Consider the following 14,612-nt stretch of genomic DNA (forward strand, 5'->3'; position numbering starts at 1 on the left):
ATTCGTTTCGGAGCAATGTATGTGTATATCTTGACAGAGGTGAAGTGTCATCTCAAAAGGCTGATATAATTTGAATTCATACGTTAGGGTGAATCACGTACAAGATGCCGATATTTTCTTTTCAAGTTCAAAAGCATTGTACTCGGCTGTCGGGAAAAATGACATTGGTGAGTCTAACGATATTTTAATTGTTCATCGATCATCGCACCCTTTTTACCACCTAGATAATACTAATTGCGTAACTACAGATACCTCGATAACGAATACTTAATTGATGTATACAAATACAGCGAAACGCGTGATAATTTCAATTAGTGACCGTTACTGTTTATTTTGATTCCAAAGGTCTATCAGTGCCACATTGGAATCGCTCTGAAAATTCGGTGGTTCCACGATGGCTTACCATCTACATTGGTTTTCAGTGCAACGTGAAAAATCTTAACTGTTCGAGATACCGCGAAAATAAGCGGTAGCTCCGAATCAACGAAGAAAAATTATTTGCTAAAGGATTGTGTTATTCTTTACAGGGTTCGAACAATGAGTCAAAAAATGGGAAGGATCCACCTCAACAGAATCACGAGGAGATTACTCAGGAATCTACACCATCTGGATTATCAGACTTGCAAATACAAAGCACAGAAGTAAGAAAACGTGTATGGGCATGTAAAGTTAAAAACAATTGGGATTGTACTCTCTTAAATCTGTGCGTTACATTTTGATTTCGTTATCGCAATTTTTACATAATATTTCCACTGACTCAAGCAGCGTATAAATACGTATTCGGATAAATAAGCGTGGCGAGACTAACTTTGACTAAATTGTAGGTGGGAGAAATCACCGAGATGCCAGATTTCGAGATGCTGAGTACATCCGCGGTACTTCATTATTGCAAACACAAGATACTGAGACCGTATCTGAGATTATTGGGAGTGATGGGCTTGAGGCCAATAAGTACCGACGACTCGGATCGTTGCTCGCGTTATTGTATTCTTGTAAATCTTCACACTTTCCAAGTCACGATATTCATGTGCATTGGATATATTTTACAGTACATGGCCTGCTTCAGGTAACGTGTAAATCTCGCGTTGCTTTTGATAATGTCATTTTAATCAAATATATTTGCGCTTGTAGAAGAGACCGTGGATTTTGTTACAAGACCGCGCTGCTAGAACTCGAGATACCATCGGACACAGATGCGGAACAAGTAGAAGAAATCCATTGCTTCGGCAACATTACGTTCAGCTATTTCGTTCCCAGTGTACTACATTTGTTAGCTTACTTGTACACCGTGTATCTGTTTCGTATCCGAGAAAACGAACAGCTTCAAAATTTGATGGAGAGAGCGTTTCTTCTCTCCTCGAATCCTGTAAATCGTGGAAACCAAAGGAGACTCGTTCGAATATTATGGTTGTTTATAGCGCTAAGCGTCGTTTGGATAATTACCGCATTGATCACGGTAAACATTTTAATGGCGCAGGGCAATATTGTGTTTCAGTGGTTGGACCACAGGTAATTCTTGCGGCTTCTTACACTTTAATATTTAACATACTTGCATAATTACGTGCTAATTATTTTTCACAGCCCGCATCAAGTGAACATAACACTGAAAATATTTTTAATCGTGTGCACGCTGTGGCACGATATGGTCCAGGGAACAATTATAACTAGTTATTGTTTACAAGGACAACTTCTGATCGCGCATCTGTACTTTCTTCGTGGCAAGCTGCTTCATCATACTCTACCCGCCATCGATTGGATGCGGGTTCGTTAGAAATAGTTACTGACGCCTATGCGCGATTATATTCGCAGCTGTTGAATAATTGAAAATTTATCGAAGTTTCCTTACAGGAAATTTGCGAGTTCAAGAAACTGTTGAAATATTTCAACGACGAATTGGGCCCAGCCGTGTGCATTTACACAGTTGTAAATTTATCGTGGGCCGCGGCAGGAATAATATGGTTGCTTCGATACGATAACAGCAACCCGCAACATAATCCTGTCACTTGGATTAGTATACTCAATGTTCTCCTTTGGATTTTAATATCGCTGGCTCCGTTTATTCAGGTACGAGTGAATGGTATATTTACAAAGCTAATGGTCAGTTAATCGATTGGTATGTTTTCTTCTAGGCAGCGCGTTTGACTACTGCCTGTTCAATCATTCAAAATATTGGACACGAAGTGCGAATTCGACCCTTCGTTTATCAGTGCACACCGGGCGAAGATTTAGATACTCTGCTTCTGTACACATCGTCGCTGAAAATGTGTGCCAGACTCTTTAGAGTGCCGATCACGGGTCGATATCTTTGCCTATTATTAACTATAAACAGCATCTTAATCCTCACATTAGGCCTATGTCAATTTCTTTAATCTCAGTATTGTTCTCTCACATTCTCTCTTCCTCTATTAAATATTTTAAGTATTGCGAATGTGTATGTTGTTAGAAGCAAGCTTTTACAATGTATTGTATGTATTTTAAGCAAGTGTATCGAACTGCGAAGTTGTGTTATTATAAAATGAAACAAAAATTGTCGAAAGAATATTCATACTAGAATATTTTAAGATTACATATATTTGAGATAGAAAATATGTGGAAAGTGTAAGAACAAGTCTCTTTGAAGAGACTTTTAATAAAATTTATGAATTTGAATATACGTTGTCTGAGATATTTTCATTTTCTACAATCCAAAAATTAAGTACATTTATTAAAACATGAGAATATATAAATTGGATTCAGAAAGTAGTTCAATTTTGTATAGATTCAATGTCGAATTAATTAGTTATTAACGTTTTTCGGAAACGTAGCATGATAGCACGTCTGTATCCGTCCTTGTTACACAGACGCATCCTCCTTGTTTTATATGTTACGGACAGAGAAAGAAGTATGTATTCTTCGAAAAAATGATTGATAACTCATTAAGCAGGAAAGATTTATAAATATTTGCTATTGACAAATATAGAATGGATCTTTGGCAACATGGAATGATAGTTTTTGATTAGGTTTTGCATTAGTTTAATTAATTACAAATTATTTTCAGTTTTATGTCTGACATTGAATTTTGGAACAAATGATTCGTGCCGCATTTTGCATAAGAAGCCAAGTAAGTCCCGGCACGAATTTTCTGCTGCTCCTAAACAGCCGAATAGCGCCACTCCAATGCAGCGGCAAAACGCTCAAACTGTTAGCCAAATACCGACCAAGAAGTCTTACTATTTGCCGACAGATGGCGCTGGCAGTCAACTTCAAGACATTTATCGACCTGTCGGTAATTCGGTTAACAGTTTGAACGTTTTGCCGCTGCGACGAATGGCGTAATAACAGTGTCGGAATATACAGTCTGTCTTATTGACAAAACTGCAAGGATTATTCGAATTTGAAAAGAGAGAATACTTTTTTATTTTAAAGATATTCAACAAAGTTTACAGACACAGGTACAATTATCTAAGATTATGTTCCCCTTGATACAGTAATTTTGCCTTGCTCAAGTTTTGACATTACTAAAATAATTTTCATGAATCGAGAAGAGAGAGACGGCCTCTAGCATCCACACACGGAATCAACCAGACATGTCGCCAGACCTATTCGATGAACTAATGATTCCCTGCAAACATGTAAATAAACTGTTGCCGTTCAGCTGACCAGCTCGTGTCGACGAACCGTAGTACACGAGACTCGCAATATGTGTGTAGCTACATGCGCAGCTGTTTGTCCGAGAATTCAAAGGTGGGTGTGTGAATGCAATTTTTGACATCTGTGCAGCAGACAGCACACGTACGCAGCATTGCACTTTGACACTTTCCTTTCTATCCTCTAAATTGTGCGCAAAATTCTAATTGGAGCACGCACTTATTTTACGTGCGAAAATTACGCAGTTTAATTACCACGGATTATCACGTTTACGCCGAGTTGTTGTTCTTTTTGCTGTTGCGAAAGATGTTTGCCAAGACGGTTTTCAGCCATCGTCGGTGTTCGGCCCGTACGTCATCGTGACAGTCGTTAAAGGGTATTCTTGTTCTATGAAACGTTGCTGTTCATTCTGAAACACCTATTTGATGATAACACGGGAGTATTAAATTCGCATGATTTACTATGATCGATAAGGAACCTCGTATACGAATTTTTCAGTAACGTATTCCTCCGTGGTTGTATCTTGACAAAGGAGTGTTCGATCCATTCTATTTTATTCTTAATTTAGTCTTTGTCTTTTTCTTAATTTAAAATGCATTTAATTTTTTTACAGATGAATGTTCCACTGTACGGACTTCTTGGAGTTGCGACAGCTCTGCTTGTATATCTGATCGGGATTGGTATAATCGCTAAGCTGTCCATTTGCCTGCTAGCCTTAATTTTAGGGTACGATATCAAATATATCCATGCCTGTTACCTTCGTGTTGGGAGTTGTTCAATTACTATGTATTCGTGCACTTGTTATTATAGAATCGTTACATGCGTATATAGAACCTATGGCCCAAACCTTGACGAAGTGATCGCCTCTGAAAGGGAAGATTTAAACAAGAAGACTGAAAAGTTTCGGCAGGTAAAAATATCCCCTCTATAGATAAGTCGTGCCTTGTGTAATCATTGTTACGTGTTGCAGTATATCCTAGAACTATCGAAGGACAAGTTGAACTTAACATTAGATAAAAGAATCACCGGTAGCCGTATCATCGACGACTCCCTGCAAGTACATACTCGATCGCGAACAATATCATTAGCATTACATTCTATTTGTGTCATAGTAACTTAGCGATTCGCAATTTCCTTTATACAGGAAATATTAGATTTCGTGATCAGAGATTACGTGAAACCATGGTACAGCGTAATCACCGACGACGAGGAGTTCATATGCTCTGTCCGGGACACTGCTCAAAAGATAGCCATCAATATCGCCAATCGGTGTGTACCTCAGGCAACGTTGAATTGCAAGTATCCAACTGTTCTTTTAAAAATCTCTTTGCTTGGATACAGAGTGAAAGGCGTCGACTGGATACCTTACTTAACAACTCGCCTCGTCGACGATGCAGCCTCTCACGTGAGGTTGTACCGACAGGCGAGGGCGAGGATGAAGCATGTACGAACCAGGAAGCTACAAAAAGGTAGCGCGAGCTCCAGCACGTCGGGCGGGACTCCGAAGAGAACACCAACCCACAGGAGGAACAAAAGCGAGACGGACGTGTCCTGGTATTCGCAGTCTAAGTTCTATATCCCAAACTTATCGTCCCTCACGGAGCCGATAGAGACCGATGAGGAGAAGGAGGATGAATCTCTTGAAAAGATCTTCTTTGACCTGGAAGTACAGATGGAGAAGAACTTAATTTGTAGGGACCTTGTGAGCACCAACACCACCCAGGAGTTGGAGTTCCTGGGGGAGATATCCGAGATCCTCTTGTACTTGGTATTACCAAAGGGTGACTTTGATTGTCTCACCGTCAGGTTTATATTAAGAGAGTTGTTGGTAAACGTGATTATTAGACCACTCTTGGATTTATTCTCTGACCCTGATTACATTAATCAGGCGTGTATATGGCTGGTGAGTATATGATAAGCTAGATAATGATAAGCTATGATAAGCTATATAAGCTATAATATAACTTATATATTATATATAATATATAAGCTATATGATAAGCTAGATAAAGGTGTTTTCAGAGTTTTGTTTTATATTTATTCTATTTGTCTCCAGTGCGTTAAAGAGGCAGGATTACCGAGCGATGTGTTTTTAACGGTGATCAGAGTGACCGATAGCCTGGATGAGCTAACGGCGACGAAGAACATAGTCTGCAAAGAGATCGCTCATCTGCGATCGAAGGATTCTGGCGGGGAGGATAATTTATCGGTGAAGCAGCAACTGAATAGTTTACTATACGTGAAGAAACTGTTAGAGACGAGAATCATCGGGATGCAAGAAGGTTTGGAGGCGGAAAGCGACGGGATCGGTGCCAGACCAGAGTGGAACAGACTGCTAATGCCGGGTCAGAAACTGGTGAACCTGCCGTTGGACGAATTGCTGAAGAACAACATTGCGTTGAGTTATTTCATCGACTACATGACTTCTATAAACGCAGAATCATACTTGTATTTCTATTTGAACATTTACGGCTGGAGGGTGTCCGCCGAACAGCAGATATCCGACATAGAGTTGCAGAAGTTGCATGCAGCTCAACAGGCGGGTTCCAGTTTCACAGGTGCAACGAGACGGAAGAACATTGACTTGGAGAACCTGAAGGAGGCTGCTACGAAGATCTATCAACAATACCTTAGCGACAAAGCATCGCCGAAGTTGCAGCTGGAAGACGGGTTGGTGAAGATGCTGTTGCACAGAATTCGAACAGAGTTTGTGAAGGAGACCTGGTTCGATGAGCTGAGGCTTTGCTGCTACGAAAAGCTGAGGAACGAGGATCGATTTCTACCGGGTTTCAAGAGGTCGATGGCGTACGTTAAGCTTCTCGCTGAGCTGGATTTGTTGAAGGATCCAACCTCGGAGGAGGATTCAAAGTCTCTGGATAGTATCAGTTTGTCGAGCACGAACAACGAACTGGAGACCCTGGACGAAATGTCGGAGATGTACAAGTCTGAAGAGACGAAGACTGACTTCAGCGGCGGCAAATCTGGTTCGACGACTAGTTTGGTCAGCATGGCGGAAGCGAACGAGGCTAGACCACTGGATGAAGTTGATGCGGAGATTAGCGGCGTCAGAGCCCCGAAATCCGAGGACAAGGATCTGTTCACCTTCTTCATCGAGTCGAACGCGGATCAATTTGTTAAGCTCGATGAGAACACCTACGATCGGAACGCGATCAAGAAGCTGCAGCAAGGTCGATTCGAAATCACTGCCAGGATCATAGAAACTGGAATCGTGAACGATCGTGGGAAAACTTATGGCATCTACGCGGTAGCTGTGACCAAGAGCTACGATTCAGGGTACCAAGAGAAGTGGCATATCTACAGAAGGTACTCAGATTTCCACGACTTATACCAGAAGATCAAGGAGAAGTACTACGATCTAGCCAAGATACCTTTCCCGGCGAAGAAAGCGTTTCACAATATGGAGAGGACGGTTCTCGAGAGACGGATGCTGATGCTGAACGCTTGGCTGCATCAGTTGACCAAGCCAGCGATAGTCGACGGTCACATGGGACTTCAGAATCTGTTGTTGAACTTCCTGGAGCAGGGGGACTACGATAAAGGGGTGACCGGCGGTCAGATATCTCGAACGGTAGGTACTGATTTTCAGAAGATGAAGCAAAGCCCTCAATGATTTCTTTAATGCAGATAGACAGTCTGATGAACCCTCTGAAGACGTCCATGAAGACCGTGACCCAGGCAGTAAAGACCATGCCGGATAACATGTTGAATACGGTAGACGGTGTAATGGACAACATCAGTAAATTCTTTGGCAACCCGAAAAAGCCTAGCGGTTTCTACGAGAGCACCAAAGTTGGCTCTGTTCTCGACACAGAGGTACCACAAGAAATATCAGGTGACTATCCAGAAGCAGACTGCCCTGTTAATCATCTATTTTGCTATCCAGACCGACGACAATATTCCGTTGCGTATAATGTTGCTGCTGATGGATGAGATCTTCGATCTGAAGGTGAGAAATCAATGGCTCAGACGACGAATCGTCACTCTGCTGAGACAGATCATTCGCACTATGTTTGGAGACATAGTGAATCGGCGGATAGTGGAGTACGTCTCCGTGTTAACTAGTCCAGCCAAAGTCGCAGGGTATTTGAAGTTGTTCAAGTAAGCAGAGTAGTCGCGTTAAAATGATCTACTCTAGAGGATAGTTTAATGACTGCATTGTGTGTTCTTGTAGGAATAGCTTCTGGCCCAACGGCGTTAAGGCAGAGAAAAAACCACCCCGCGACTCCGAGACTAAGGATAGGACCAGGGTAGCCGCGAAGATCGCTCTGCTGTCTTGTTTATCCGACGAGCTGAAACATATCATAGGTAGCGAGACGACTAGGCGCGGTCTTCTAAGGGTGTTCGAATTGTTTCAGCGACCGGTGCTGAACAGAAGGCTGTTGTACGTGCTTCTGGAGGGGATCGTCGAAACGCTATTTCCAGAGAACAATCTTCTAGATATTTTTCGGAAGCTGTACGCGGTTTCGCCTAGGGTGCAAAACAGAGTGCACACGAAGAAATCTTAACGTCGAGAATAAGCTACTCTTACGGATAGAGATCGTCATCGTGAACATTCTCTTATTACGGTCAAAGAATCTCGTAACTATCTCAAGGTAGACACTTCTATACACGTCGCACCTGTTCACCTCGTTAACCGGGCGAATGATCAAGCAATTCAATAGCAAATAATAAACAACAAGATTCGGAGATCTGACAACATACCCGCATACACACATACGTACCTACATGTCTTTCCCGGTTAACAGGTTAATTTATATCTACAAGATTTGTAAATTATGCAGCTTTGTTCGAAGTACATATTGTTACCTCCTTATAAGTACACCGCTCCAGACTGGCAACGCGATTATAGAGAACAGTGCGGCGCCGTTTTGTTCCCACTGTCTCGCCATTGGCTAGACTGAAGTGAGTCCCGCCTACCGTAGGCCATAAGTCCCATTAATAGTGGGGGATGGATCGTGTTTATAGGCAGGAAATACTATGTACAATATATCTCTCTGTACAGTGTTCTCTTTCTCCCTCTGTCGATTGTCAAAGATCGCTATGATATAACTTTGACATACTGGCGTATATAGCAGAAAGAAGAACACGATAATTTAACTGGGAACAAAATGAAAGTTGTAGACTTTCGCGGCGACACCTTACTATAATTTCTACATGCAAAACATGTATATTCGATGATAAGTAAGAAAGCAATATAGCGCTACCGAGCGGAGTTGAGGTCCGTAGTATATGTGCACAAGCTACGATACCGAGGTGGACATTGATATACACAATTAGCGTCGATGATTTCTTGATTCTACCGAACGGTTCTTCACGGAAGCGTCCGTTGAAATTGTTCAATGTTAGATAGCACCTCTCCCACAAGTTTCAAGTTCGCTCGGGGCCAAGCTATAAATTCAGTGGCCAAATAATTTCTTTCGATATTACGTAGGACAACGTGATAAACGACCTCTCGCGATTACCTCGTAGGGAACATCTTTTTAAGAACTAAGCATTCCATTCGCATTTCACTAATGTACTTGATCATTTAACTTCTGGGACGATCCCTCGCTGTATGTACACGCGCTAGGAGGCGGCAACACTTATCCTATACTTAATTCGTCGTCGGGATACATTTGTGCCATTCTCGCGTGGCGACTATTTATTTATTCGCAGCATTGTACGAATCTCAATATACATATGTATATATGTATACGTAACTGTGTACGCCTAGCTATACTATACATATATACATACACACACAAGCTCGTATGTAATTAATTTATCATTGTCTCTAACGGACCGTGTAAAATTGTTGTAAATGTACGGATTGTACATAAAGTTATTTCTATCGTGTTGAAGCGCCATATCTATCACATTTACTTATTAAAGCAATTGTTTATAAAATCCATTGTCTATTCCCGTTATAACTTTGCCCCGCTCCCCTGACCCCTCTGGTCATTCATTTCTTTACAATTAGAGTCGACAATAGTTCCTTTTGCTTCGGAGAAAAAGAAAGAATTATAAAGAACATACATTCGGCCGCGAACAAGAGCGGAAGTCCTCCAGTTCTTCAGGGGGGCCAATGCCGACCGGAGCCCGGGCTGCAAGACTTGCTGCACACCAATGGCCAACAGCGGTGAAACGTTTAAAAAAAGAAAAAAAAAGCAGAGAAAAAAACGATAATTGCTCCGAATTGGTTGGACGCACCGCGCGCGCCACCGATAAAAAGCAACGAAAAGTGGGGGTGGGGGGCACAGGACAACAAGGAAGAAGGGACATGGGGACACGAACAGAGCGGACAAAAACAAAAGGGGTTTATTACCGTGGTTGGCCGAAGAGTGGTGCAAGATTAGGGGGGAGGAGAGAGAGAGAGAGAGAGAGAGAGAGAGAGAGAGAGAGAACGGGACATTAAGTAAAAAGAAGCGAAGGGGGCAAAGCGAGGCGGAGGACGAGGGTACAAGAGCACACACGTCTCATCGCTGTTCTGAGCCTCGTACGGGGAGATATTTTGCCGGAGCAAAAAGCCGTCAAACTCGACAAGAGAGGGTTTGATGGGGGCGGGGATTTCTGAGGGCTTCGGAAGGGGGAAGCCGGAGCAGATTCAAGCATTTTGGAGCTCTTCGATTGAGGCTAGTTTCGAACGGCTCGGTAAGATCGTTTTGGATCAGATTGAACAGAATTAATTCGACGATGCTTTGCCCCCGCACCACGCATAAGATAACTGAATGTTCAATCGTCTTGGGGGTTCGCTATCTTAGAATATTGTCTCTCTAAACTTGCAAACCATCACACTAATTAATCCTTCGAAGCTATATTTTTTAAACGTTCAACTGGAAGAGTTATATGAACTATGAAACCAGGAAACTGAACTCCCTAATTTGGTGTGTAACTAGTGTCTTGGGTCGCCTGGTGATTATGGCGGGTTACAGTAACCTTTTGAACGCAAAACTCGGGTCCGAGTTCGGGCTACGCAATCTGTGAGTTCGGGTACCAAGCGTGCGCATTTTGAAAAAGGGGTTCGTCGTCTGCCCGGCCCCCGGGCTTTTCTGTGGGGGGACATCGTCGGCGGGCGTCAACTACCGAGCAGAATGAACGAGCGAGAGCCGAACGAACGAACAGCGTACTAAACGAAAGAAAATCGATATGCATGATTCACGCACGCTACAGAGACGCGAGGCGACGCGTTGTGGGGAACAGGGAACCGAGAGAGGGCTAAGGGTAGGGGTACACGAAGGCTAGGGGTGGGTAGAGACCCGGTGAAAGGAGCGACGAAGGGGGACGGGAGACGGTGAGAAACGGGGGGAAGACGGAGAGAGAAAAGTGAACAGAGGGAATGAGACGGGGCGACAAAAAGAGAGGGGAAGAGGCGAAGGTTAGAGCCACTCTTCTCTCCCCTCGATTCTCCCTTTTGCGCGAACCCGAGGGGGACGGAGAGTTGTGCTGCTCTATGCGCGCGATGAGCGGGCACACACGTAATTCTATACAAGCGCACGTTGGAGGGGTATTCTTACAATGCTACCCCCTCGGTCACTCGATCAGTCGTGTCCGAAGTGCCATGCGGTTGGAAACCGATGCGATGCGATTCGATGCGCGGCGCGGCGCGGACCGATTCTCTCTCGCCGTCCTTCGACTTGAATCTATACTCGCCGGCCGCGACGTTCGGAACGATCGAATTCGTATACGCAGAACGGAGACGAGTTCACGAGTTAAAAACGGAAACATTAACGCGAGATAGTCAGTGGAACACGCACGCCGAGGGCAAACCCACCCCTACGGTTGGTCGCCGGGATTTGAACGAGCGTTTTGCCCGCGCCGCGGATCCGAATCGACGCGTCGCGACGTCGAGTGCGCCGCTCTTTTCGGAGGAAGATCCAGTGATGATGCTGATACTATTGCTGCTGCTGGTGGTGATGTTGATGATAAATTTGATGATGAACGATCGGTGCAGTGTTCTTGTCTTTGTTGCATCGTCGAGCAGCACTTTCCCTATGTGTGTTTCAGGGGAATGCTCTTATGGTTACGCACAGGTAACATTCCTACGAGGATAATCTTTTCTTCAACGAGATGAACCCCTGCAAAAATATCTTTCGTCAATAGTGAACCGTGATGAAGGAGATCGATAAGTAAATGCGTATATAATTTGATAAGTAAATAATTACATAGGAATTGGTTATCATCCTGTAGTTTTGTGGGGTTCGGCCGCCGGGGATTTCGATGCTAGGAACGCGAGACTAGGCGTCGCGACGCGGACCGGTCCGCGTCTATTCGTGTTCTCTCTCTCTCTCTCCCTCCCTCTCTCTTGAATCCGGATCTGTACGATTCTCTCTTGTTCTTGAAATAAACAGTAATGGTTAGACTATTTAACGAGGTCGATTATTCATCAATTGATTACGCAAATAATAATTCACTGGAATAAAAAAAGAACCGAGTGTTCAACACAGAGACCAGTGTTGTTGAAAAAAGAACTAATTGACTTTTTTTAACCAATTTCATTCTTTTCTCGAAAATCTGATGAATCGCAAAATATGAATACTAACAGGGCACCCGCCATTTCTGGCTAGCACACAGGTCAGGAATTTTCGAAGCATATTGAGAGCACATCAACCGATTTTTCCGTAGACGTGGTCGCGCGGATCGGTGCGTAACGCAAGCGGACGAAACGAGAAAACGATGCCGGGTTGCGGTCAGCTGGGTCTCGCTTTGAAACAGGATACGCCTGGGACTTAAAATGAAGAAACGTGGACGCGGATAGAAGCTAGGAGAGAGACGCGATCGAGCCGCGTGATCGTTGCCGATCGATTCGATACTGGGTGACGCGGCGAGCCGATCTACGTAGCAAGAAAAAGAGATCGTTGCTTCTACGGGAGGATGGTTATTCCTCTTCCAGGTCTCTTCGTGATGTCTCCCATACGCAGACCGCGCTGGTCCTTAGTGAAAGTAGCAAAATTCCACAAGTTTCCACGATTCACTGTCACCTATAAATAAATAACACGATTAGTACCTAATAATATATAATTAGACTGTGGATCGTTCCACGGTTATCATAAGAAATATTTACATAAAGTCAAGTATAAAAATGGGAATTTGATCCGCAGTCTAATATAATACAGTAGGAACGATAGGGTATGATTACCCTTTTACTAATTTTCTTTCTAGTTCGGAGTTCACACTAATAAGGGAAACCGTCCGGGAAGGGCACAACGGTTGTAGATGATGACCGATGGAAATGCGAGGTCATTGGTGGAAACACCTGCGTCTGGCCCGGGGAAACAGCATCTGTCTAGGTCGGCTGCTCTATTTCCAGCTGCGTTTCCCATCGGGAAGCCAATTTCACCGGGGAAATACAATGTATTCCGGGGCTCGGAGAATGATACCGATTTCTGACGACTTTGTAAGAAGGAGTAGCCCAGGCGGCGGCAGCAGCCTCTGGGAACATCTGTCGCGAGACTAACGTCGAAATCGACACCGGTGCGTGCGTCGCGTCCGCGAAACGTCGTTTCTCGCGAGGGCAACAGAGGTATCAGTATCGTTTAAAGGGACTCAAAAACATGATACACGCGGACGGATTAGCTTACTTCGCCACCGTCCACCAAAGAGAGTCTCTTGTCGCGTCACGCAGAGAGACTAGACTGGTTTATCCTAGTTCTTCTTGGTCCGCGAAGGTCGTTGCACCTCGGGGAGCACCGCTTGCGCTCTGCTCCCGTTTTACCTGGAAAGAAAACAGGTTGAAAAAGACGCGGATATCGAGTTTCTGCGACTTCGTCGTCCGCGAGAACCAAGGTGCGAAGTCGCGACTAGAATCGTAGAAACATCGTATTTCATTAGAGTAATCGAGTTCATGGAACAATACTTACCTCGCTTCTCGATATTGCTGCAAAACTCTTCGATACCCAAAGGCACCTGGAAGATGATAAGAGGTTTAGTCAGAGGGTACAAAGGCTAAGACTGGATTAAATATATAGAGAGGGTTTTACCAAGTAGAACGATGCTTCGGGACAATTGTTCATCATCGACGTGTTCTCTCTCCATTTCTTCGCCTCTTGAAAATTCAGTGCAGAATGCTTGAACTCATTATTCAAGAAGTGGACCAGAGGCTGGACCACCTGCTAAAGTCCACATATTATAGAAAACCGATCTCCACTGATCCATATACCAAAGTAGATAGCCGTAGTGGTCACTAATGTTACAGAACCTTGTTAAACCCTTGTCCCACAGTGCCATGCAGAACTCTTTCTTGTAGGAGATTGTTGCAAGGAAGTTCTAATCAGTCTGAACGATTGATATCTATGAGAGAGATTATAGGGCAAGGGGTTAAGATTACAGTTGAACAGATAGGTCCTTGTTAAACCATGAGTCCTCAGGTCTGGAGGACGCAGGACGCACAGGAAGAATGACGGATACGGTCTGCGAGGTGATGACGGTAAAGCAGAGGAGAGGGAGGGAGAGAGAGAGAGAGAGAGAGAGAGAGAGAGAGAGAGAGAGAGAGAGAGAAAGAGACTTAAGCATAGGTGGTCGCAATTTGCACCTAGAATACAGAGAGCCACCGATATCTAGTATCCCGTCGTATTATTACGCTCGAGGGCGTTCGTAAGGGGGAACGGAGGTCCAGGGATGGCTGGCCGTCCGGTAGGCCGTCGCGGCGGGTAGGTGTAGGCTTACTTTGGACTCTGGTGTGGGATTACCGGTACTTATATTCAACTCTAATATTAAGTTACCATTTTGCTTTACGGCAAGTGAACAGGCTGCCTGCATATAGGAAGCCATCCGAGCGCTCCTGGGACAGTCTGGCTCGCCCGTCTGGGCCCACCTACGACACACAAAGCGTCCGGCCCGGCTGTCTTCTGTGGCCATCGTGTCCTCCAAAGTGTCTCCTAATAATCCTCCTGCATTCTTCGTTATCGACGAGAAACTGTTCAAATTGCCGAGGATAACGCGGTTTCCGGTCGCGAGTGATGTCCAACGGATGTGCGCCGGGTGTCCGA

General features: G+C 44.2%; 2 protein-coding genes and 1 long non-coding RNA gene across 7 annotated transcripts; 2 read left to right on the plus strand and 1 right to left on the minus strand.

Moving 5' to 3' along the window:
- Positions 1-27: 27 nt before the first annotated feature.
- Positions 28-2,649, plus strand: LOC143259437 (uncharacterized). Its single transcript, XM_076521678.1, has 7 exons — positions 28-167; positions 528-641; positions 825-1,066; positions 1,132-1,509; positions 1,582-1,762; positions 1,849-2,064; positions 2,130-2,649. The coding sequence occupies exons 1-7, from the start codon at positions 105-107 to the stop codon at positions 2,367-2,369; spliced, it is 1,434 nt and encodes a 477-aa protein (XP_076377793.1). The 5' UTR covers positions 28-104; the 3' UTR covers positions 2,370-2,649.
- Positions 2,650-3,290: 641 nt separating this feature from the next.
- Positions 3,291-9,534, plus strand: LOC117226781 (sorting nexin-13). 4 transcript variants are annotated; one of them, XM_033481453.2, is made up of 11 exons: positions 3,291-3,431; positions 3,525-3,723; positions 4,241-4,353; positions 4,438-4,537; positions 4,598-4,684; positions 4,772-4,896; positions 4,969-5,530; positions 5,684-7,216; positions 7,273-7,461; positions 7,532-7,746; positions 7,820-9,534. In XM_033481453.2, exons 2-11 carry the CDS (start codon positions 3,694-3,696, stop codon positions 8,151-8,153), a joined length of 3,288 nt encoding a protein of 1,095 aa, XP_033337344.1. In that variant the 5' UTR covers positions 3,291-3,431; positions 3,525-3,693; the 3' UTR covers positions 8,154-9,534. The 4 variants fall into 4 exon arrangements, with proteins under 4 accessions (XP_033337344.1, XP_033337345.1, XP_033337348.1 ...); XM_033481454.2 differs by lacking the exon at positions 3,291-3,431 and having other exon boundaries at positions 3,522-3,723; XM_033481457.2 differs by lacking the exons at positions 3,291-3,431; positions 3,525-3,723 and adding an exon at positions 3,772-4,003.
- LOC117226789 (uncharacterized) lies at positions 9,044-14,482 on the minus strand. 2 transcript variants are annotated; one of them, XR_004491906.2, is made up of 6 exons: positions 14,346-14,482; positions 13,605-13,736; positions 13,485-13,530; positions 13,206-13,339; positions 11,790-12,605; positions 9,044-11,702 (listed from the first exon to the last, which is right to left on the minus strand). It is a non-coding gene; the product is annotated as an uncharacterized LOC117226789 (long non-coding RNA). The 2 variants fall into 2 exon arrangements; XR_004491905.2 differs by having other exon boundaries at positions 13,605-13,733; positions 13,823-14,447.
- Positions 14,483-14,612: the final 130 nt, after the last annotated feature.

The sequence above is a fragment of the Megalopta genalis genome, chromosome 5 (assembly GCF_051020955.1).
Source record: "Megalopta genalis isolate 19385.01 chromosome 5, iyMegGena1_principal, whole genome shotgun sequence".
Classification (NCBI taxonomy): Eukaryota; Metazoa; Arthropoda; class Insecta; order Hymenoptera; family Halictidae; genus Megalopta; species Megalopta genalis.

Coding starts and splice junctions, on each gene's coding strand:
- LOC143259437 (XM_076521678.1), top strand. CDS start 105: ATGCCGATATTTTCTTTTCAAGTTCAAAAGCATTGTACTCGGCTGTCG. Junction 168..527: donor TGTCGGGAAAAATGACATTG/GTGAGTCTAACG, acceptor TATTCTTTACAG/GGTTCGAACAATGAGTCAAA. Junction 1,510..1,581: donor TTTCAGTGGTTGGACCACAG/GTAATTCTTGCG, acceptor TATTTTTCACAG/CCCGCATCAAGTGAACATAA.
- LOC117226781 (XM_033481453.2), top strand. CDS start 3,694: ATGCGCAGCTGTTTGTCCGAGAATTCAAAG. Junction 4,354..4,437: donor CTGCTAGCCTTAATTTTAGG/GTACGATATCAA, acceptor TTGTTATTATAG/AATCGTTACATGCGTATATA. Junction 4,538..4,597: donor AGACTGAAAAGTTTCGGCAG/GTAAAAATATCC, acceptor TACGTGTTGCAG/TATATCCTAGAACTATCGAA.